At 46.2% G+C, this 25,064-nt stretch overlaps 1 protein-coding gene across 3 annotated transcripts in view; it reads right to left on the bottom strand.

The window, feature by feature from the left end:
• Positions 1 to 25,064, bottom strand: part of BCORL1 (BCL6 corepressor like 1) — a 67,572-nt gene that overhangs the window by 27,828 nt on the left and 14,680 nt on the right. For 2 of the 3 annotated variants that reach the window (XM_036271537.1, XM_036271539.1), the window contains 6 exons: positions 18,445 to 18,574; positions 13,201 to 13,291; positions 9,660 to 12,917; positions 3,743 to 3,908; positions 2,584 to 2,664; positions 169 to 558 (listed from right to left, as the gene is read on the bottom strand). In XM_036271537.1, the coding sequence (XP_036127430.1) occupies positions 169 to 558; positions 2,584 to 2,664; positions 3,743 to 3,908; positions 9,660 to 12,917; positions 13,201 to 13,291; positions 18,445 to 18,530 (4,072 nt within the window). In that variant the 5' untranslated portion in view covers positions 18,531 to 18,574. Of the gene's footprint in view, positions 1 to 168; positions 559 to 2,583; positions 2,665 to 3,742; positions 3,909 to 9,659; positions 12,918 to 13,200; positions 13,292 to 18,444; positions 18,575 to 22,490; positions 22,596 to 25,064 lie in introns of those variants that run through there. The other variant, XM_036271538.1, reaches the window with a different exon arrangement.

Here is a 25,064-nt window from a genome sequence, read left to right as displayed (position 1 = left end):
GAGGCTCATAGCACCAGGTTTGTATGGGTGCAGGGGCCTTTGGCAGGCATAGAGAAGGCAGAGGTGGGAACATGCAAGATGCCAGAGAGTACCCAGAAGCTAAAGTCACTGTGGCTTGGGGGTGGGTGACAGCAGCTCCCTGGGGCAGCATCCCCTGGCCAGCCTTACCTGCTCTCCCTTTCCGCCGCTGCTCTTCTTCTTGCTCAGTCAGGTACTCCCCAGTCTGATATTTTCGGTTCTTCTGCCGTCTCCGTTTCTTCCTCTTCACCAGACCCTCCTCCTCATCTTCCTCCTCCTCTTCATTGGTGTCCCACATTTGCCGGGCAGCCTCTGTCCTCCAGGGCATTTCTCGGGCTCGCCACAGGTGCCTGCGGCCCTGGCTCAGCAGAGTCTTATCCTGGGCATGGTGGCTGCGATATTGGGTGTCCCGTTGGGTCTTTCTCACCTTCCGACGCTTAGCTGGGGTGGGGGTCACCTCCTCTTCCTCCTCTGTGGGGAAGACTTCCTGGCTTCCCATGTCACTGTCTGCCATTCCAGCAAAGGAACTACAGATGCTTCCTGCAGACAGGATGTACACAAGGTGGTCAGGTACCTCTTCAAAGGACAAAGTATGGTGTTGAAGCAAGTGTGCTGGATTAGGAATTTGAAGTTCTGGGTTCAAGTTCAGGCTCTGCCAGTTATTAGCTGTATGCTATAGGAAAGTTCCTTTATTTATGTTTCCTCATCTATAAAATGGGGATAATGTTCTCTGCCTTACTGACCCTCAAAGGACTGTTTTGAGGCTCAAAGGAGATAATTTGCTCATAAGCACTTTACAGAGTCTAATATATATCACAGAACTATCAAGTATCCAAACCACACTCCCTTCCTCACTCGTTACCACTTCATTTCATTCCACAAACTCTTTCTTACTGCTTTTACGAGGTGCCAAGCATTTTGTAAGGGCAAGAAAGGGCCACGGGTCCTTGCCCTTTGGGAAATTAGGGTTTAGAAGAGAGTGAGGAAGGGCAGATTGGCATGGCATGCCCCTGCCCCTGCTCACTATGTGACCACCAATCTCACTGACAGAGCCACCCTAAAGAAGCAGATGTCTCACAAAAGAAGGGTCTCAGGAAAAGCGAAGCAAGGAGTTCCTTTCCTGTGACACAGCCTAGGTTGGTCCCACCCAAATGCTCCTCAGCCAGTGTCTCTTCTCTTCCATTGACCCCACCTCCTATTAAGTAGCCAAGAGTTCAGGAAGGGAGCTTTCTCCTTGGTACTTCCTCCTGCCCCACCGCAGCTGTTCCTCACCACTGGCAAAGCATTTCCCCCTCTTTTCCCCACCATCCCAGGATGATGGTATCTTCCCTGCCCTCCTCTGCCACCTTTCCAAGAGGCCAATGTCCTCCCCACTCCTTCCTTCAGTTCTGTTAACAACAAAAATACAATCCTAGCCCAGCCGGTGTGGCTCAGTGGATTGAGCATTGTCCCATGGACTGAGAGGTCCCAGTTCGATTCTTGGTCAGGGCACATGCTCGGGTTGTGGGCTCGATCCCCAGTGGGGGTGTGCAGAGGCAGTTGATCAATGTTTCTCTCTCACTTCGATCTTACTATCTCTCCCTCCCTTCCTCTCTCTCTAAAAAAAATCAATAAAAACATTTTTTAAAAAGAAAGTACAATCCTAAATTGGCCCCGTTTAGCACTACAGGGGATCTGACATCTCTCTCAGAAGCAAATCTGAGACACCACCCTCTTTCTCCCAAGGCCTGGCTATTAACTCAACAATCTCCAAAGCCAAGTTAGATCAGCAGAAGAAAGAAATGGTTCAAGGCAAACAAAGCAGCCCTTGACCAAAGTTTCAAACAGTCATACCACTTAAAGACAGAAAATATACAGCAAACTTCCTATTATACAGACCAGGCAGGGAACAAAGTGTTCTGGTTAATCTAATATTCTGGTTAATACAGAATCATCATAAAGATCACACAGGACCATAAGTTTCCAAAGAATCAAATTCAGTACAATGCATCTAACACTAAAATGGGACTGGCTGCAATGTAATTGCTCTTCAATGATTCAGAGGATACTTCCGGATTTTGTGAAGCCTCCATGCTGTCATTAGGAGCCCCAGCTATCACTGCACTCTGCACGTGCTGAGGTACCAGTTAACAGAATGTCAGATAACTGAGTTTACACTATGCTCTGCCTCCCCAATCTATCCACTTTGCATTAAAACCTAGGTAAACCAGGGTTAGGGTTAGGGTTAAATGCCTATGCCTGAGATTGGCCCCAATAATCATGAGATGCCAAAACTTGCAGTAGAGCCAGTTTTCCTAAGTGGCACAGGCCTTTCCTCTTTCTACCACTGGCTGCCAACAAGAGATGTCAAATCCCTGTTCTGAAAATATCAGAAAATAGTCCTAAATCTTGGACAATCCTCCCACCCATCCCCACCCTGGGCTCTCTTATCTCCATCAGGAGCTGGGCATCTTGGCACAGTTAATCAAATTCCCAAATCTCCACCTGGGCCAATGGCAAAATCACAGCCAGATTTCTACCTCTTTTGGTAGGGCCAAGATGGACCACAGCCTCAGGCTCACTCACCAGACTGACTGCGTGTCCGGGTGCTCAGAACCACAGGGATGAAGTCACGGAAACTGCTCTTTGCTTTCTTCTCCAAGGAACCTGAAGTGATGTGTGGTTTCAGAGCAGAAGGCAGAAATGTCAAAATCACAGTCTAAGGACTGAAAAGCACCCCCCTGAGAGGCTCAGATGGGAAAATCAAGGGAGGATCTGTGTTTTCCCTGGTTTCAGTTATCAGCTCCCCTTATGCTGCTATCACCTACATATCTCTTTTAAAGATGGAGCATTTCCTGGTGGTTTTTGAAAACTGGGAGATGGGTCATTTTTGCTGACACCAAAAAAAGGCAGTGCATCGAATAGATTCGCCAGCATGCCCCAAAGTAGAAGGCCAGGCTGCCTGTATGACTCTGAGGCTGCTGCACCTCCACAAAGTTCTAATAGAGCTGGAGCAAGTCCCAGAGAAAGGCAACCTCAATGAATCTTAGAGGATTGAGCGAGGCAGGAAGAGGGGAGCAGGAAGTGGTGGACAGAGGGAAACTGCTATGTAAGAACAGACTAGAACCAAGGCAGGCCATGTCAGAGGGGCAAGGCCATGAATACCGGCTACCGTGGGCAGAAATACTTGGGCTTCTCTCTCTGATGAGGGCACCAAGGAAATATTAGGGGCAGAGCACACAGGTAAAATATACACCTCCCCACCCCAAACATCTTGTGTGTCTCTAAATAATAAGGGTTTAGAATTTCTCTAAACCCTTCCAGCTAGCAAGCTATTAATTTTTTGCTTTTCACAATGGGACTTATCAAATGCACTAAAGGTAAAGAAAACAGTGTAACAAACCCCCATTCTGCTGTTGTTTCAATCCTCATTAAACACGTTTCTTCTCTGAGCCCAGATCTATTGCGGGGTAATGGGCTGTCTACTCTGTTGCAGAACTGACTTTTGCCTGTCTGAAAAATCACCTCCTTCGGCCTTCAGAGTATGTCTTATTCTAGCAACCAGGCTGTGGCAAATAAGCCGCTTCTTCCTTTTCTCTTGCCTTTGATTTCAGAGGTATCAGTTATATCCTCCTTCTAGAGTGAGGAAGTCTCACTTTTTGGTCAGTCTCAGAGCCCCTCTTCCCAGTCTGCCATAAGAATCCCTTGGCAGCCCAGCCCAGAGGGCCAGGACCCAGGGGCCTACCTTCCTCATGGCCATCTGCTCGTTTTCCTGGAGACTGGGACTCCGGCTTGGTTGGCTTCCGGTGCTTGTGCTTTACCCTGACTCCATTGTGCTCTTTTCCTGAATCTGAAGCCCCCCTGGGGCTTTTCTTAGTGACTTCCTGGGAGTCACTAGGTGGCTTCCGGCACTGTGGAGAGGTAGAGAGGGTCAGGTCTGAGGTTAGTTTCCCTTCTTAGGACAGCTCTCCTAATGTTGAGCCCTGTGCCCTGATTCTGACACATGGACACAAACTGCTCAGGCTGGGGCCATGGAAAGGGGCAGTTTGCTGCCTTCCTCCCTGACTACAGGTTTTCTGAACTGATTCCTGTGCCCTAGCAAATCCTCATAGACATCTACAACCCATCATTTTAAACAGGTCTACAGAGTCTGCATTCACATGCTGAATAAACATCCAAAGTCATTTTTAAAGGAACAGAGGCAGTCCCCATACTCTATATCCAAACAATAACAGAGACAGGCAAGAAACAAAAATGCCTCTTCTGCAAGCGAGGTGACTACACTGTTCATACAACTTCACTGTGAATGGTATTGACACCAACAACTGAAAGTTATTCGCTGTATGAGCCAACTCAAGAAAAAGTATCTATTTTCACGTGCAAATTAATACCAGAAAACAGATTCAACTGAAACAAGAAAGGCACAACATATGAGCAATTCAAATCTCCCCACACTTATGAAAGGCATGGAAAAGACCCAGACATTATTAATAAAGCCACTTTATGCTCTCCAGCACTTTCAACTTTTCAAAATACTCTCTCTCTATTATTTGACTTGATCTTCCCAGCAATCCTGAGAGAGAAGCTAAAATCATCCCCATTGAACAGACAAGGAAACTGAGGCTCCAAAACAATAAGTTAAATGAGTTGTCCAGGGCAACACATAACCCAAGGCATATGCTCAATCAGGGGCTGCCGCTTACCAGGCAAACCTGCAAGTTAGCTTATTTGTGTTTTCAGTGACAAAGTGGCAGCTAGGACTAAGACCCAGTGCTCCTGGCTCCCAGCCTGGGCCTCTTCACATCGGCTCTCATGCTTGTGTTTCCCTACTTGTATCTTCAACTATTTTGCTCAGCCCAACTCACACCTATTATCCGATGCATCAGATGGGCACAATGGCTGTGCTTACACACTGTAAGGACACTACTCTCAGTCTCACAGTCACATATTTTCACAAGCTTTGAGGTGTCTCCATGCCACCAAAGAAGAAATAGGACAAGGTAGGGATTTCCAGTATTCTAGTACCCAGGGAAAGCAGAATAAACAAAATGTCTTAATAACAATGAAAGCAAGCCCTAGGAAGAGTTGTTTTCCCCCTAAGCAGACCCATATGCCACCTTCTAGAAGGGTATTACTGTCAAGCTCCAGCTAAAGGGATGGCAGATACTAATTACTGATGGAACATTTTCCATGGAAAGAGAGATCGCAATTCTCCAGGGACACAGAAGTCACCATTCCCCGTCAAATTCCTAGGACTCCTACTATCCCATGAACAACTCCTGCTTCTTATTCAGCAGAGGGCTGAGCTGAAAATTCAAGTTCAGTTCCTCCCTTTACTTGCTGCCAGTTCCTATAACCTAACACATTAGGAGAAAACAAGAATCGAGGAGGAAAGAAGATGGAGAGCTGCTGCTTAAAATCTGACCTTAGGTATGGCCAGAGAAAAACTATTTTAAGTCAGGGAGAATAAAGTTCCTTCCATGCATTTAAACTTGCACATGTCCTATTTATTTCTACCTATCATTTTTCAGCTGGCTCTTTCAAGTAAAGATCATTAACTTTTACTTCCTAAAACAGACAAGAACAAGTACAACATCTAGAAGGGATTTCTGTCTGTATCTTCTGCAGGGGCAGCACTGAGGGTACAAACATAATGCGCACTCCAACTTAGGCGAAAAGCTGGGAGGATGGCACCACCGTGTAAGAAGAATGTTCTGGTGAACAGTGTTTTGAAAGGTTTTCCAAAGAATTTTACAAAGGATGAGAAGACAATTAAATACACCCAGAGCCAGATGAAGCAGAACTCTTTCTTTTCCAATGATTCAAAAGGCTCTTCAGGATTCTGTGAAGCCCCGGGGCAGGTGGAGTTGGAGACAGGCAAGTCTTCTGATTTTTGGCCTTGCCCTGAAAGGGACTGTTTTAAATTAACTCCTGATCATAGTTTGCTTATCAACAGTTTCTCTCTTAGGAAAATGGAATATAAGAAAAGAAGGGTCTAAGTTATTTTCTCTCCTGAAAAATGGACATTTATTACATCATTACGAGACATTGCTAAGGGCTGCTTCAAGGCCCCTAACCCTGCAACTTTACTCTATGCCCTCTGCATCTGTCAGTGGCCCAGTGAACTGTTCATTCAGACAGGAAGAGGCAGTGCCTAGCCTGTGATCATGCCATGTGCAAGACATAAGCTCCACAAGAGCAGTGACCATGTCTATTTTATTGACAATACTAACAGTAACAGCGGCCACTACCACTTACTAAGCACTTACCATGTGCCAGGCACTGTTCTTAGCATTTATGTGTATCACCCCATTTAATATTTTTAATAGCTTTATTGACATACAATTTCTTGAGGTACACCATAAAATTCATTTATTTAAGTTTACAATTCAATTGTTTTTAATACAGTCACACAATTGTGTTGCCATCATTACTATGTAGTTCCAGAAATTTTTATCACTCCAAGTGGAAACCCCATATCCATGAAGCCATCACTCCCCAATTCCCCATCCCCACTAACCTTAGGCAACCACTGATCTACTTTTTGTCTCTATTGATTTGTCTATTCTAGACATTTCACATCATCGTCTCCTTTAGTCTTTACACAGCCCTGTGAGTAGGCACTATTATTTTTTTAGAATAGGCATTATTATTGCCTCACTGTACAGATGAGAAAACTGAGAGCCAGAGAGATTAAGTAAGTTGACTTATGTCACTCAGCTAAGAAGTAGAACCAAGATTCAAACTCAGGTACTGCGCCTGGCTCCAGAGAGCACACTCCTCACCAAAATGCTGTACCGCCCTCCTAACAATCTATTCCCACTACCTGGGAGGAGCTGCTCAACACATACTTGCTAAGCGGTCAGTGAAACAGCTATATATAAGAAGAGTGGAACATAGTATAGTATAGCTGAGATGAACATGAACTGTGGAGCCAATGAAACCTGAGTTTGAGTTCCAGCTCTGTCATTTTAGTAGCTATGTAACTTTGGGTAACTTACCCACTCAGTGTGTTTCCTTTATTTTCTTATTTTTAAATTGGGTGCAGTGTTTAACTCATAGAGTTATATTGTAAGGATTAAATTAGATAACATTATAGGAAGCTCTTAGTATATAATAGGAGTTCAACAAATGGTAACAACTATAATGACATGAATTATTATTATTCTCATTACCAACCAAGGCTAATCGCAGTTACTTGAGCAATGCTCTACTATATATGCTCTACTATGTCATGACCTATGTTCCCACTTGGCATGTCTCTGCCATACAGAGGTGATTGTGAGGTCACTGAGTAAAACCCACCCGAACTCTATCCCTGGGATTCTTAATCTGCAGTCCATGACTGGGCTTTGAGGAGGGTGTGGGTCCATGAACCCCTTGAAATTATTGGCAAAATTCTCAGGTCATGTTTCTGGGAACAGGCTCTATAGCTCTCATCATTTCTCAAAGCCTCTATAGTCCACAAAGGACTAAAAGCTTCTGACACAAACAAAGTCATGGTGCTCTAGCTACAAATCTATTCAACGACGTATATCAATATCTAATCTGAAGGCTTCTTAACATCAAATTGTTTCATAGTCTGAATAAGCCCTATCCTCAACTGTTTCAAGAATCTCCTTGGCTCACCAATGGTCTTCAGATCACCTCTAGAACACCAATGGATTCAAGTTGAATCCTCCTGGCCCACCTTTTTGCCTAAAACCCTGCCAGCATCCTTAGCCTATTAAGAATCCAGGCCCATACTTAAAAACAAACACAGGGAAGCAGCCAAAATGAAGAGACAAAGAAACATGTCCCAAATTAAAGAAAAGAACAAATCTCCAGGAAAAGAACTAAACAAAATAGAGATAAGCAATCAATCAGATGCAGAGTTCAAAACACTGGTTATAAGGATGCTCAAGGAACTTACTGAGTGAGAACTTCAAGGAACTTAGTGAGAACATCAACAACATAAAAAAGAACCAGTCAGAAATGAAGAATGCACTAACTGAAATAAAGAATAATTTACAGAGAAACAATAGTAGACTAGGTAAAGCCAAGGAAAGCCATCGGTTTGGAATATAAGGAAGCAAAAAACACCCAATCAGAACAGCAAAAAGAAAAAAGAATCTAAAAAAATGAGGATAATGTAAGGAGCCTCTGAGACAACTTCAAGTGTGCCAACATTCGCATCACGGGGGTGCCAGAAGGAGAAGAGAGAGCAAGAAATTGAAAATCTATTTGAAAGAATAATGACAGAAAACTTCCCTAACTTGGTTAAGGAAACAGACATACAAGTCCAGAAAGCACAGAGTTCCAAACAAGATAAACACAAAGACGACCACACCAAGACACATCATCATCAAAATGCCAAAGGTTAAATACAAAAAGAGAATCTTAAAAGCAGCAAGAGAAAGTAGTTTGTAACCTACAAAGGAGGTCCCATAAGACTGTCAGCTGATTTCTCAAAAGAAACTTTGCAGGCCAGAAAGGAGTGGCAAGAGATATTAAAGGTAATGAAAAGCAACGACCTACAACCCAGATTACTCTATCCTGCAAAGCTATCATTTGGAATCGATGGACATATCAAAAGTTTCCCAGACAAGAGAAAGCTAAAGGAGTTCATCACCACCAAACCAGTATTATATGAAATGTTGAAGAATTTTCTTGAAGGAGAAGAACAACAAAAATATGATCAATAAAATGGCAATTAATACATCTATCAACAATTGAATCTACAAACAAAATGAGCAAACAGAAAAGAAACAGACTCATAGATACAGAGAACTTCTGGTTGCTTGCCAGGTGGGAGGGGGGATGGGGGAATGGGTGATAAAGATGAAGGAATTAAGAAGTACAAATTGGTTATTAGACTGAAGAATCTTGAAGGGAAGGGGGGAGGGAGGGTGGGATGAGATAAACCAAAGAACTTCTATGAATATATGCATAACCAATAGACACAGACAACAGTGTGGGGAAGGCAGGGTGGGGGCGGGATTGGGGAGAAGGGGATCAATGAGGGGAAAAAGGGGGAACATCTGTAATACATTCAACAATAAAGATAAATTTAAAAATTAAATAAAAATAAAATTAAAAATAAGAGGAATTCAGGCCCAGACGCCCACCAGGCTTGCACACCAAATTTCCAGTGGGCAGAACCCCAAAGCTGCACCCTAAGCACTGGGAGGGGTGGTAGATGAGCCCAAAAGCCAAATTGGCTCTAGTCCCACTAAACTCTAAGCAAATCCTGAGTAGGTCCCCCCTGTGGTTCAGAGAGCAACGCTTTAAAAGGCCCCCTTCCCTCCCTGGGCCCCAAGTTCTCAAGACTGTCTCAGGAAAGGAAAAGAAAGAACGGTTTTGCTGGGAAGGGCCTGTTATTGATTTCCCTCACCAATACCTTCTTCCGCTTTCCAACCTCATCTGGGACAATGGCTTCCCTCACCTCAGGGACCAAATCATTTCCCACATGCTAAAAAATACAGCCCCTCCCCACACCATATACAGAGAATGTCACTTAGAAAGTAGACGGCAGGTCATCATTCACTTTATACAAGCCTTCCAATCAGTTCCATTCACAGAGCTACTCAAGAACACCACCACGGTTAAACAAGGTTGACACCTGCAGGACAAAGCAGACCACTGGTGTCTCAGCCTGCCCTCAGCCTCAGTCCAGTACTCACCTTGGGTCCATGGGAACTCCGGGCTATGACCTTGGCTTGTGGCTGCTGCTCCTCACCATCCTTCTCTTTGCCACACTTTATTTTCTTAGGTGTCACCCCATCGGTCACCACTGAGTCTGTCTGCCACTTGTTCTTGCAAGCAAAGACCCCTACACTTTCCTGTTTCACTCGAGCCTGCCCAGCCTTACTCCGAACTTCGGTTTGGCCCCTCTGGGGAGCTGCTGGCAGGCTATCAGCCCGGAAGCAAGTGGCTAAATTGAAGACCACATCACCATCCACCTTCTCCATTTTCACCCGCCCCAGGTCCACTTGGCCTCCAAGCTGTGAAAGCTCTGTGCTGGAGCCCCTCTTGCCACTTGGGACCACATCCAAGATGAGTTCCTTGGGGCGGCTGTCATGAGGTAGCAAAGGCAGCTCAGGCATCTTGCGCAGGTTCTGGGGTGTGGCCAGGACCAGCTCATGAGACATGTAGGTGGCCAGCACTTGGTTCTTAGGTTTTGTGTCTCCTGCCAGCTTCAGGCCACAAGTCCCCTGGGGGCCTTCTGTCTTAGGAGTGCCATCAGAGCAGAGATGGCTCTCTGATTCCTCAGGCCCCTGACTCACTCTTATGTCCCCACTGCTAGGCTGAACAGACAGCGCTAGAGTTCCTGTCTGAGGGCTGAGAGTCAGAAGGACAGGGTTGACTTGTTCTTCATATGGCTTGGCAGCAATCCGGCAAGTTTTGTTCTTTGTGCCAGTGTCCTGCTCTGAAGCAAAGGGGCCCCCAGGCCGTGGCTGCCCCTCAGGAAGTCCATGCACAGCTTCACTGGAGCCAACAGATGACACACCAGAAAAATCAGAAACAATGCTGGTGGGCCTGATGGGTACCCCCTGACTGGGGGTCAGCTGCCCGGCATTGGAAATGCCAATGGAAAGCAGAGATGCTTGGTACGGTGACCAGCCAACAGGCAGGACCTGGGTGCTTGTGGGTTTCCCGTTGACTGAACACCGTGGGTAAATATTTGCTGGCCCCATGGGCTTCCACAGAGAGAGCTCCTTGCTTTGGCAGCCTGGCATCCCTGGGGCGATGCGGGCTGGGGTATAACGTTTGACTGTGCTTGGCTGTCCCTCAGTCCCAGCTTGGCTTCCCTTCTTGCCACAGGAGGCACCAGTGTTCTTAGGCTCTCCCTGATCAATGATGGAGATGGGCTCCTGCTTGGGGAGATGGCGGGGGTCTCGGTTAAGGCCCAGGTTGGGCTCTTTGTTCAACAGCAGGGAAGCAGGCACTGGGTTGGCCACTCCCACATAGGTACCAGGAATGGTGCTGATCAGCGCAGTTGAGTTCTTTACCCAGGTGCTCGGGTCCCCATTCCTCACAATCTCAGGAAAGATGACGAATGGCGAGGCAGTGGAGCCCAGACATGAGGTGACATTACTGCCAGCAGCTTGGGTTGTGCGCTGAGATCTAGACAGGACCGTGGAGAGGAGGGCCTTGCTGCTGGTGTGCACGGGGGTCAACACAGGCATGGGGGGTGTCTTGCGTTGGTTCGGCAACGGAAGCTTCTGGCGGTTAGACTTAGAGGAGAGGTCAAGGGGCATCTCGCTACACTCAGATGGAGAGGCCATCTCTCGCTCCAGCTGTGGAGGTGACTTGAGGGGAGAGAAAGTGACAGAAGTCCCTTCAGTTTGCTGCTCGGCGCCACCTGGCATCTTGGCTGGTTGTGGTGGGGCTGAACTCACACTGGGGGCTGGCAGCAAAGGCTGCGGTGTTGGAAGTACCTTGGCAGAAGCAGTAGAGAGGGAAGCATCTGACAAAGGCCCAGGGACCCCATCAGGCGCAGGCTGGGTGCTGGTGCTGCTGGACGGAGAAGCACATGGAAGTCTGTTCACCTCCAGAGAGACCAGCTTAGAATCTGAAGTCAGAGGCCGGGCTACAGAAAATGCATATGGGTATGACCGTAACTCTGGGGAGGCCAGCACGCCAGGGAGACACCTGTCCTGTAGGTAGGATGGCAGGACAGGGAGTGTAAGAGTAGAGGAGACCCCCAGAGGGGTTGGCAGTGTGGCCACACTGAGCGGCTGCCCACAGCTTGGAGGTGGGATATATACCAGCGGCTGGCTCGATGTCAGTACTGTCCCTGGCTGAAAGGACAGAGGGACTTTTTGCATAGCTGGTGCCTGAGCTGCAGGAAAACACACTCGACTCAAACTAAAGGAGGCCGGGATGGGTGCAGACGTGGGAATGGCAGTTGGTGTGGCAGCTGGCATGGGTGTGGGGGCTGGAGTAAAGATTGGGGCTGGGGTAGGTGCAGGCACCGGTGTAGGAGCAAAGGCAGGGATGAGGGTAGGGGTGGAAGGTGGGCCAGAGGATGGAGCTGGAGTGGCCATCGGCACTGATGGAGGACCGGGAGCTGCTGGAGGTGTAGACGCTGGCATGGGAGCCAGTACTGGAGTGGGAACAGGTGTGAGGACCAGGGTTGGAGCCGAAGGGGGCACAGGAGCCTGGATCAAGGCCAAGGAAGGAGCTGAAACTGGGACTGAGAGTGGGGTAGGGGCTGGGGCTGAGAGGGGAACAGGGCCTGAGGGGGGAGCAGAAGCTGGCACAGGCACCAAAACTGAGGCTGAAACTGAGAGGGAGTTTGAATCAGAGATGAGTGTGGGCACTGATGGTGGTGCCTGAGACAGAGCTGGGACTGGTGCTAAGGGAGGGGAAGGAGCTGGAACCGAAGTGGCAACCTGAACAGGAACTAGCCCTGAATGAGGCACCGGGGTAGGGACAGAGAGGGGAACCTGGAATGGATCTGGAACGGATGGGGGAACGGAAGCAGAACTGGGAGCAGGGGGGCAGATGGGTGGTGGCAGCGGACTGAAGTTAGTGGTAACCAGAGGCAGGGTTCCCTCCACAGGCACTCCAGTTCCCAGAGTTGCCAAAATGAAAGTATTTTTCTCCCCAACACCATGTCGAGAGTCCAAAGCCTTTACCCCAGTGGGTGAGCAGTCCACCTGTTTGCTCATTTGTGTGCTGAGGGGAGTCCAGGAGCAGTCGGCCGTGCTGTTGTTGGCCTCGGCACCATCAGGAGGAGAAAGCTTGAGCCCATCTCCCAGGCTGCTCAGGGGTACCAAGAGGCCCTCAGCCTCTGCCACATTCCCAGCATAGTCCATTTTTGGCTGGGAGTTATCAGGCTTGTCTTCTGACTTGTGCCCAAGTTTTTCTGTTGCACTGCCATCTGGGTCTGCCCCCCGGGCATTGCTGCCACTTCCAACTGCTGTGAGCTCCACCTGCAACGACAGAGCAGTATGCCTATCTTAGGAGCAATCTGTGGATGGTGCAAGTGTCCCAAGGCCTGGGAGAGGCAACTGTTGGTCCTCTTTCCAACTCGACTAATCGGGTCTCAGCAAACACAAAGAGCAGCTGGCCAATTTCTGTCTCACATACAGCAAGTCCTGGGAAATACCCTGTCCCTTCCTGTCTCTCTTCTGAGGATGACAGGCTGGGCACATGGCCCAGGGAATTAAGCTCCACCCTTTGGCGGGTAGCATGTGGCTCCACATGGCCCCTTACCTTGGAAAAACTGCTGCTAACACAAAACTCCTGAGATCCAAAGCGCTGGCAGTCACCTGTCGTTGACTCCTCATCAGAAAGAGGTGCTCTTCTAGCATGGGAGACACAACAACAGAAGGAACATGAGGCCTAGTCTCTGGGCTACCACCACCTTTCCCAGAATGTCCCTGCCTACCTGGGTTCCCATAAAACTTCCTGTCTTGCTTCCCTTGGTGGCTTAGGGAAATCACAAGAAATTGGAGGGTCCAGGTTGCAAACTAGAGCCACCATACCCAGTTTTGCAAGTTTTTGCAAAGGAGCCCGGTCTGATGTCTATCAACTCCCCTCTTTGGGTCGTGTATCCTGTTTTCTAGGGCTCTTGTCAAGAGTACGAAAGATACCCCAGCACCTCTGCCTTGTCCCCAGAGCTTACTCATGAAAGTGACCATCTAGGAGTTACTGGACATTGCCAAAAAGGGGAGCAGTGAGTCACAGAAGATCACAAAAGGCATGCAACCTGCTTTTCTCATAAATGCAATCTTATTTTAAGTCTATAAGGAAAGCAGACTGCAGATACCATAGGGTAACCCTCTCCTAAAACAAATAACCACCTCTATCTACTGTGTTTCATGTTCTAAATCTGAGTCATCACCTAGTCACCCAATGAGCTTGCCTAGAGCAGATACATGTTTATTAGCACATGTACTGATACTGATTTGAGGCCACCAAGTCACTGGGTGCTAAGGAGCATTTCAAGGGCACAACTTCTTTCCCTCCAGGATACCTTTTCCTACTTTGTAAAGTACAATGAGCTCCAGCCAGTGCCTTCCTCGTGTCTTTCTACCCAGCCTATGTTCCACCCCTGCCAGCTCCCCACTTTCCCCTTGGCCTCCCAGCACCACCACATTCTCTCCCATCCCAAAGGGAGGCCGCCTTCAAGGCCACAGACTCCAAATTCAAGTTGGTATATCACAGGGGGAAGGGCTCAAGGCCAGAGAGCCGAGTTCCAAAGGAGGAAAACTTAACTGTACTCCCACCTGCTCAAAAAGCCTTCTCTAAATTTCAGATAAGAACCTTACAAAATGGTACATCCTGACTAAAAAAAGAAAAAAAGGTCAGACTGGGAGGGTGAAGTTAAAGAGCGAGAAACACCCACTGGAAGTTTGATGGTTTGAGTACAGCAAGAGCGTACCACTGTCTGCCCCAGGGAAGACACGACGGGACAGCAGCCACAGTGCAAGTGGCCGAGTGGGAGGTTTGAGTACAAGAATGAAGCTCCAGCAGAAGTGCTTCACTGCGGTTCCTACGGGACAAAAGGCAGGAATGCTGCTCTGGGGAGACGGACTCCTGGGTTTTTGCATCCCTTCTTCAGAGCCCTCATTCTGAGCCCGCGAAGAAGCCAGTGCCCACTTCACCAGCCACCCTAGCCAAAAAGAAATCTGGGCACTTGCAGTCAAGCCCCATGAGAATGGGGTGGACCTTCTAACTTCCTCCCTCCCACTGGAACAGGGCACCATTGATAGACTCCAAAATTATACCTGCGGCAAGAGAAGCAAAAAAGGCAAAGGGGATCACTGCAGGCCTCTCCCCATCTTTTCAGGGCTCCAGAAGTGGCTAAAGGTGGGGACAGGGGTGGACTGTTCCCTTTAAAAGGCAACTAAGCTGGCAGAAGTAGGAGGGTTCCACTGCTGGCAATGATTGTTGGCGACAAACATAAATGATGGGAAGGAGGAGCAAGGGCTACAGATGCAGTCAGGGGTCTCGAGGATGGGGGTGTGAGGAAAACAGAAAAGATACTTTGACATCAACTCCTGAGAGACCACAAAAGCAAGACTTATTCCCCACCTTGGGATGGGGGAGAAGCATATTCCAACTAGACTTCCCAAGTATAGTTTTGGGGGGGGGTGGCAAGGAAAAACAAGTGGCAGTACCCCCTGTTCACCAACTCCACATGAAGGATTGCAGAGGGAAGATGCTATTTATTTACATTAGTTCCCATCCTGAACATGCAAAGGGGAGCTGGCTGCATACTTGACGCTGCCCCCCCCCCCCCCCGTCCCGCTCAGCTCCCACCTGGCATCTTGAAAGCAAAAATCCTGCTCTGCCAGAGAATGTAGAGCCAGCTGCCAGCCTAGAGACTCTGGAGGTGGCAGGAGCAGTGGCAGCATCGAGCAGCAGCCCTGGCTACCCCAGCCATCCTACGCCCGAGTGCCAGCCCCCGAGGCTCTGGGAAAGTGTTGTGAGGCCACATTTAAAATCCTCTGAGAAGAAGGGTGTGCAAAGCTAAGCAAACATTAAATTGCTCCATTGAGAGAAACTGGGACAGGAATAGCTTGCAGGGGAGGGGTATACCCAGAGAGCTGGGTCAACTGGGCAAGGTTAGGAGGGTTCAGGTGGCCAGGAGGAAGGAGCAGGGGTCAAAGCAGGCTTCAATCAGGACTGAAAATCAATCCTACTCTTTCTTCCCAACAGAGATGACCCTGAGCTGTTATGCTCAAGGCTTTGTTGAACTAAACTAGAACTGGCCATAACCTTTCCAGGCCGTTTTCCTAATTATTAAGGGCTAGCACCACTGTCAGGCCTTTTACAGTTCCCTGACTACATGACACACACCAGACTCCTTATCTCCCAGCCCCTGAAGACTTTCCCTGCTTCATTCCCACCACATCCCAAGACCACCTTCATTCTACACAGGGTCTTCCCCAAACACACCATGTGGGAAATGCCAACCCTCACCTCAAACTCCTACTCATCCCTCAAGGCCCAACTCCAATGGCACTACCTATGGGAAGCCTTCCCCTATTCCCCCTGAAGTTTGTCAACCTTGCATCTAGATTCCCACAGGACTTGTATATGTCGCTCTATAGCACTCACCACCAATGTCTCATGAGGACTGGTTTGTTCTCAATGGGTTTAATAAATGTTTGTTGAATGCAGGAATGAATGGGTGCAAGAAAGGAAGCAAGCAAACAGAGAGATTTAGCTGGAAGTTTGACTAGAGTCAGCTACCTGGGGCCCGGAGAAAGCCCCTGCTTCTAGTCCCTGCAGTCCTCACTGCATCTGACGAAGCTGGGCAGGCTTCCCAAACTTAACTTTAAGAGTTAAGCCACAGGTGGAGCTTTATACACAAAATGTCTAAGTTCTACAAGTTGTAAAGGGATGAGGAAGATAGTTTTTATTTATTTTTTAAAAATATATCTTAATATGTCTCCCAGAGAAACATCAATGGGAGAGAACATCGATTGGCCACCTACTGCATGCCCCCCCCCCAACTGGGGATTGGGCCCACAACCTGGGCATGTGCCCTGACCAGGGATCAAACCAGCGACCTCTTGGTGCATGGATTAACGCTCAACCACTGAGCCACACCAGCCAGGCAGGAAGATAGTTTTTAAATAAGGTGAGAGATCATATTCTGAAAATCAGCTGTAGCACGGCCTAGACTGTAAGAGGAAGGTGACATTAAAGGGTAAATGAGCACTGGCTGGTTTGGCTTGGCGATTGGAGCATTGGCCTATGGATCAATGAATTGCAGGTTCAGTTCCGGTAGAGGGCACATACCTCGGTTGCAGTTGTCCCCGGCCCTGGTCGGGGGTCAGGCGGGAGGCAACCAGTCAGTGTGTCCCTCTCATGTCAGCATTTCTCTCTCTCTCTGTCTCCCTCTCTCTCTCCCTCCCTCTCTCCCTCCCACTCTATCTGAAGATAAATGGAAAAATATCCTTGGGTGAGGATTTAAAAAAAAGGGTAGATGAGATCAGAAGTGACAATGTTTAAAAAGTCATCTTAACTACTAGGCATATTTGGTAATTTAACATCCTAAGAAAGGTCCATAAAGAGGGAAAATCAGGTTTCAGACTCACTCCCTGCTCCTTTCTCAGAAGATATTTAGAATGGACAGTGAAGGAAAGTAACTTATACATTGATATTTCTGAAGGCTCTAGTCCAGACCTCTGCATCAAAGTCTCAACCACTTACAACTAGTTGCCAACAAATACACAAATCAATACCACTCCCCTGCCTTATCCAGACCATCCTGTAATAATTGTCTAAGGTCATACCTCATGCAAAGGAAAATAGTTTTCTCATGCAGATCTGAGAACAATTTTATCTTATTTTCCTTGGTCTTGACTTTTGTATTCTAAAACGAAATTCCTTTTAAGTCCATCTCTAATTTGCCCTCCAGTATAAAGAACATTAGGCTATCAGGTGCTAATGGCTTTTTTAAAAAATTAAAAGGTCTATTCTCCTAACCTGAACCTCAGGCAAGTACACAGTTCTCTAGTTAACAACAGAAAAAGAAAGTGATATATACAAAGATGTCCATTCCTTTTCCCTTCAAAATTGCCAACACTCACCCACATACACACACACACACCCATGCACATACTTCTAAGATTTACCCAAGGAAACATCAAATCTTGAATTTTAGGAAAAGCCATATCATTCTGTGTTCTAGGTGACTGATTCAATGTAAACAGTCAATAGATAGAAACAACAGCTAAACACCAGCCAAGCATGGGGGAACCATGACTTCTTAAAAATGGGAGAGGCATTGCAACCATCACACACAGCTCTTTTGCCAAGGGTTATGAAATATCAAAGTCAAATATAAAATCTAAAGGCCATTTGGAGTGTTTTTCATATGGGACATGATCAGGAAATGGCATAGCTTGGTCAACGAAATATTCTGGTGTACAGAAACTGAAAAAACACACAGATCAGGCAGGCATCACCAATTCTCAATTTCATATGAAAACTACATTAAGCAGTTTGATCTCCCTTTGATAATTCATAAGGATCTTACTGTGAATCATCATTTGCCTCGTGAGGCAGGAAAACACTGGTCACCAGACTAGTACCCAGTACCCAGTATAAAGCTGAGTGATAGAACTTCCTTTCTTCCAGGCTTATATCAAGGGCCAAAAATATCTTGTGCATATCCTGAGCACCAAACATGGATGCAGCAAATAAAAACTGCAATTGCCTGAGCTTTCCCTTATTCCACCATCTGACAGTTTTTAATGAGCAGACAAATACTAGTTGGTGAAAGGTCATCTGTTGGCCTCCTCACCTCCATCTGAACAGGGATGGCAAAGCAGAGCAGGCCACTCACAATTCCCAGCCCCATCCTATCTCAGGAAAATGAGAAATGACCAACAGCCACCTCCCCAGAGTGCCTCCCCAGGCCCTGCTGCGGCTAACCCCTCTGGTGAGAAGGCACCGCTCACTGGAAGCCAGCAACAGCCACATTCACAACCTCCTCACCTCTCCTCGTTGATACCGCACATGCGAATCCGGTCAGAACTGGTCCAGTTGTGTACGCCGCTGTAGAGCGGTGCTGTAGAGATCATGACAGCTACTCACCACCAGATAGGACCTGCTGTGGCCACTTCCCCTGAGGAAAAAGAACCCCCCCAAAATCAAAACTTGTAACCACCTGCTTAACCACTTTTAACAAGGAAACACTTAAATAAAGGTAATTACAGTACCAAAATGTTAAAGCAGTCTCTCTCATAAACCAGCCTGCTTTGGGAAATTAAGGTCCAAATGGGGATGAGGGCGCATCAGCTTTCCAGGAATCCACAGGTTTCAGGATGGAGATGAGGACACTCACTGTTAATCACCTAAAGTGATTTTTAAATTATTGTAAAGACAGATATGCTTGAGTGTTCGAGGAAAGTCAATCTATCTCAGACAAATGAGATGACATTGTTTTTTTCTACACACATTTAGCCTAACCAACTATAATTAGAGGGTCGTTCTCATATGTGAACAGTGTGTTGAAAGACTACGGGATATCTTTTTCCCGTCAACTCTAATCCATGGGTACTGAAGTATTTGAGTGACGTAGTCAATTTAAGCTCTCCAGAGGAAGCACACGCTTTCTTGATAAGCCCTTCAAAAATACTCTATTCTGATTTCAAGTTGGGAGTTATACAGATATGATGCATATATCTAACCTGCTTTAAAGCTCCCTCCAAAGTAGATGCAATACTCTTTGTAGTCTGACCACAAACAAGCAAAAAACAATGTTCCATCAAAAACCACTCATTTCTGTCCCTGTTCCTTCCTTCCTTCAGTCTGTCATCCCCATGACCTACCACCCCCTTCACTAGCCAATGTCCAGCTCTCACTGTTGACAACCACTACACAGCCAATTCACCTTCTAGAGAAAATGAGGCATCAAAAAAAAGAGATTTATTCAATGAACTTGTCTTGAGACCCTTCAACTCATGACTTATTAGCCAAAAGCCTTAGTCATCAAGGCTCAACTGAACAGAACCCTACAGTGATCAGAATGTTATGCTGTTCTCCATTTTCCAAAAAAACAAATCATAGTAAAATATAGTCATATTAGGGATTTGTTTCATTTATCCTTTAAACAATTTTCAGAGGTTGTCTATATTCAACACAATATTAGTGTTCATTCAACAAATACTTAGAGCTCCTATTATGTGTCAGCATTGTCCTAGGTACTGGAGATTCAACAATTAACCAAAAATCCCACCTCCATAGAGCTTATATTCTAGTAGGATGAGATGGACAGTAAGCACAATTAAATGACACTATATTTACAGTAGTGTTAGAAGGTAGTATAACACAGGCTAAGGGGCACAGCGAAGGTCAGGGGTGGGGGCGGAACGGGCTAAAATTTGAAAGTGGGTGATCAGGGTAGGTCTTGCTGAGAAGGTGACATTTCAACATCTTGAAGCAAATGAAGGAGTAAGCCATGTGGATATCTGGGGGAAGAGCATTCCATGGAAAACGGAACAATGTATGCAGAAGCTCTAAGGCTTGAGGCTGCCTGCTAAGATCAAGAAAGAGCCAGGAGGACAGCATGGCACACAGGGAGTGAGCAAAGGGAAAGAGGAAGTGAGGGGTGAACAGAGCTGCACACTCCCATTCCCTTCTCGGTCCTCACCCTACTCCCTATCTCTGTAGCATAGGCTACTGCTGCCTTTGCCACCTTTCCCTGTACTTGGCCTTCTCCTGGCTGCCCTGACTCAGTGCCTGCTAGCTTCTCTAAGGCCCTTCGCTCTCTCCACACGCCCCAGAAACCTGGCCCTTATCATGCTCATCCTGTCCTCACCTCCACCATTCTTTCCCTTCTCTCCACCTTCCCTTCCTACCCACCAGGCATCCCCCTCAATCTCTCTCCTACTTCCCTCTATTCCTCCTTATCACCTTCTTCTTCCCCCGATTATTCCCTCACCTCTCTTCCCCTCTCCCCAGCTTCTCTTCTCCCTGATTCCTGTCTCTCCGGCACAGTCCCCTCTCCTCCAACTTTCTCTCTTTTCTCCACCTCTCTTGTCCCTGGTCCTTTCCCTCCTTTATCTCACTTTCCTCTTTTTCCCTCAGGCATTACTCTCTCCTTCCTCTCCCGCCCTCCTCCTCCTCCTCCTCCTCCTCCTCCTCCTCCTCCTCCTCCTCCGTCCCTCACCTCCCACTCTCTTTCCTCACACCTCAGGCCTTCAATCGCCCTCTCTGTCGTCCTCTCTTGTTCTCCTCTAGTCAGTCTGGCTCCCACTGGCTCTCTACTACGCCCACCTCTCTCCTCCTGTGTGTATGTGTATCTGTCAGCACTGCCCCTCCTTCTCTCTCAGCTCATGAGTTCCCACATTTCTACTCACCCAAATCTGTATCGGCAGCCTTCACCTCTCTCCTTAGACTCAGACCAGAATTTCCAGCTGCCAGCAACTCACTATTAACTGGATGTCCACAGAACCCCTCAAACTCAATGTGTCTCAAACTGAACTCATTATCTGTTCCCATAAACCTGCTCCCCACCCCACCCACACCCCCAGCATATTTCCTCTCTTAGTCAGTAGCACCACTATCCCCTAGCCTGGAAACTTCAGCATTGTCCTGGTTGTTTCCAACTTTTCCTCTGCCCCATTGCCCACATCCAATCAGGAGCCAAGTCTTAATAAGGCCATCTCCATCCTCTCCTTCTACTCCTCTCACCACTACCCTGATGCAGGCCCTCATCATCTTTCACCCAGAATATTACAATAGCCTCTTAACTGGTCCCTCTGTCTCCAATCTTTTGATTCTACAATCAATTCATCTTCTAAAGTACCAGTTCGATCCCATCATCCCCAACTTCCTCAAAAGCTTTCAATAGCTTTCTTCCATCTTCAGAATCAAACCTATGTTTCTTAGTACAGCATTCAGGGCCCTCCATGACTTAGCCTCAAACCTCTGTCTTCTCTGCCACATCCTGCCATTCTCCTGCTGCCCTTGACGTCCTGGGCCTTCCATTAACAGGCCATGCAGCTTCAGGACACTGCTATTTCCTCACCCTGAAATGATCTCTCCTGTGCCCCTTCTCAGTCACCCTCAAGACCTAGCTTAAATGTCATCTCCCTACCCCAACCCCTGGTCAACTAACTCCTCCCTCTTTGTTTCCAAAACATTTCATTCCTACCTCTACCACAGCACTGATTTTTATTCTCCTCCACAGTGTGGTTAGCTGGAGGAGTGGCATATGTCTCCCACACCAGGTAATTAGTTAAAGGTAAAGAAATACCTTCTTTTTTTTTGTCTCTAGTTCCTCTGCAATGTTTTACATATAGTAAATAATTAGTAAATGCATGTTATATGGAACTGAATCCTGGATGAGAATTGAGGTGATGACCCTGAGAAATTACAAGAAGCAAAATCAAACACCCCAAAAGTATCCACCGTGCATACTTATTACAGAAAAAAACTGTTGTACTTCAATGAAAAAAACTATGCATTGTCTATAGCACACCCTTCTGGAGCTGCCTGATCCTAGCTTGGTTCACTGTCTTTCAGCTATTTTGCCCCTCTGTAAATTGCAGGTAAGTGATGGATATGCAAACTCCATCTTGTCCCATAGAGTTTGGATTGACTTTCCTCCCCACTGTGGAAAAACCAGTTTTGCCTCCATCTGCAACTAAATTCCTTTGCTCCATATAAATTTGTACTTTTCAACCGTCTATAACATCTTTCTGGTTCCCTTGTTGATTAATGAATAAAATAAAATCTTTAACATGTGTTTATATTTTTTTATCTATGTCAGACTCATGATTTTACCTTTCCTGAAAATTATCTTTAATATTACAAAAACAGTTATATATGAGTTAACACATAATTTTAGAAAAATTTCAACAAGGAGTATGACAAATAGATTGACTGTCTGCTTCACATCAGTTCACTAGGATCCCATTCCCTGAACATCCTGGTTAATCAAGTTTTGACTGTTTCTTAGAATACCTTGGAATATCCCAGTTTAAGAAACAACAGTTCAGCCTGCTGGCTAATACACCAGGTACTTTTTTTTTTACCTTTTCTCCCTCTGAAGCATTAAAAGACTCCAGTGATGGAAGGGGCCATTCTTGCCATAAGATGAATTTCAACATGAATTACGAGTTTTAGTGGCTACCTGAATACTTGTAGGCAACAAATAAAAGTCATGTAGGGCCTGGGACAGAAATCAGAGGGGGAAATCCTGGCATTTGGAAACAGAACAACATATAAATTATCATCACCAAGATAAAGGAGTTTTTAGAATCCCCCCAAAAATACAAAATAACCACAAATAGAAAAACAAGTAAAAACCAAAATAATTACCACACTATACACATTTTATGACTACCTAGAGAGCAAAACTGATACTGGACAACCCATTTTCATAAGCTCCCAAAGAGGGAGCATCTGCTTAAATCTTGGTCTTGAATTATAATTTTGCCAGAGCAGCACCTCTTCCTATGTGAAGCCCACTACTGCTAATTTAACAGTAGCCTTTTCAGGGGAGGGGCATGGAGGGATAGAAAGCACAGGCAGGAAAGAATCCAGCTAAGTGGTCTACACTAGGCAAGGCAAGACAGGTCCTCCCGAGCCAGAGAGTAAACAAAAGAAACTTTTAAAGAAGCACTGATGGAATCAATACCCACACAGGACAGGAGTCAAGATGGCCAACAGACACCAATGTTTCCCAAGTAAGGATCACTGAGGAGCTTGTTCAAATCACAAGAATTATAACCCTGGCCAGTGTAGCTCGGTGGTTAGAATGTCGGCCTGCACATCAAAGGGTCTCAGGTTCCATTCCCAGTCAGGTTCCATATGAGTCAAGGGCTCATACCTGGGTTGCAGGTTCGACCCCCGGCCCCGGTCAGGGCACATGAAGAAGGCAACCAATTAATGCGTCTCTCTCACATCAATGTTTATTTCTTTCTCACTACCCCTCCCTCTCTCCCTTCTACTCTCTCTAAAAAGGAAAATCAATGGAAAAATATCCTCAGGTGAGGATTAACAAAAACAAACAAACAAAAACACAAGAAGTGTAGGTGCCAGCCCTATGGTTTCTAATTCAATAGACCTAGGGTTTTGTTTTGTCACTAGCATGTCCAATCAAATCACTAAACACTCTGTACACTACTTCTCAAGCGAGGAGAGTAAAAGGAAAATCCTTATAGACATGCCATACTTAGTAGGTTCTGATGGTGTACACACTCATATACCACTTGCTTTTGCTCATAGCACCTGCATTCATGTGTGGTGTGTATTCTCAATCTCTCACTCTCACTCCCTCTCTGATGGTAACCATCACATCAAAGGCAAAAGGCAAAATTCTTAAAAGGAACTTAGAAGAAACCTGGTAACCCCATGTGACCCAGGAAGCATAGGTACAAGGATATGAAATACCTCAAATGATTTTCCCAGATGTTACAACCATATAATTATTAAGAAATGAACAGCTGCATGATCCCAGAATCAAATGCTGGTCACTGCCCAGAAGGCAGTCGGACCACTATGAAAAACTGAAAAGACACATCCAACTCATGATGAGATCAAAAGAGAGCACTTGCTCCAGCAACCCGAAGTGTTAAGTGTGGCTGGAAAAAAAAAACAAACACAAAACAATAAATAAAACTTTTCAATTTAGGAGGCACATGTACACATAAGTAGAAGGACTGACCAAGATCCAAGAGAATGAATCCAATAAGCAGGCAGCAGAGAGTAGGTAGCCTGACATAACCACCACATTACGAAACAAGAAAAAACAAAAAGAAAATAGACTATTAGGAGAACAATAACTTTTTTTTTAAAATGGTTTTTTTCCTTTATTGATATACTAGAGAGACAGAGGAAGAGACGGAGAGAGAGATGGAAACTTCAATGAGAGAGAACATTGATTGGCTGCCTCCTGCATGCCCCCCACTGGGGATCAGGCCCACAACTTGGACATGTGTCCCAACCAGGAATCAAACCAGCGATCTCTTAATGCATGGGTCAACACGCAACTGCTGAGCCACACTGGCCAGGCAACAGTAACTTTTAAATGTGAAAATAGCACCTAAGCTGAAGGAGAGCAGGTAGTAGAAGAGAAACCATAATGAAGCAAAAATCTTTCTGCCAAAAAAAAATCCAAAAGAAAAAAAAATGCTAGAAAGGCATAAAAGAGAAGCCCATAGGATGTAACAACCAAAAGGGAAAAAATAAAATAGGGGAACCTGAAATATTTCACCATCATGGGCCAAACTGAAACATTGTGGGGAAGCACTGAAGACAGACATTTTAGAAAAGTTTAGAGAGAATATGTTATCAAAAGGGAGAGAATATCAAATCAGAGCCCTAGTCAAGGTTAAGGGGAATTGGTAATAGGAGGCAGGCAGCAGTAAAATCTCCAAGAAGATTTTATAATTGTGTAGAGTTTTTTGGGTTTGTTTTGAAATGAAGATACCCAAAGAAGCAGATTTCACAACTACAAGCTAAGAATGGTTGTCATACATATGAAGAAGACAAGAACACAAAGGGAGGTAATACAGCATCCCTATCTGACAAATGCTTTTTACCAAGGCAGACATTTTTTTTTCTTTATTGATTTGAGAGAGAGAGAGAGAGAAACATCGACGAAA

The sequence above is a fragment of the Molossus molossus genome, unplaced genomic scaffold, assembly GCF_014108415.1.
Source record: "Molossus molossus isolate mMolMol1 unplaced genomic scaffold, mMolMol1.p scaffold_m16_p_2, whole genome shotgun sequence".
Taxonomy (NCBI): Eukaryota; Metazoa; Chordata; class Mammalia; order Chiroptera; family Molossidae; genus Molossus; species Molossus molossus.
The sequence above is the reverse complement of the archived record's forward strand: the minus strand, read 5'-3'. Positions and strand labels throughout refer to the sequence as shown.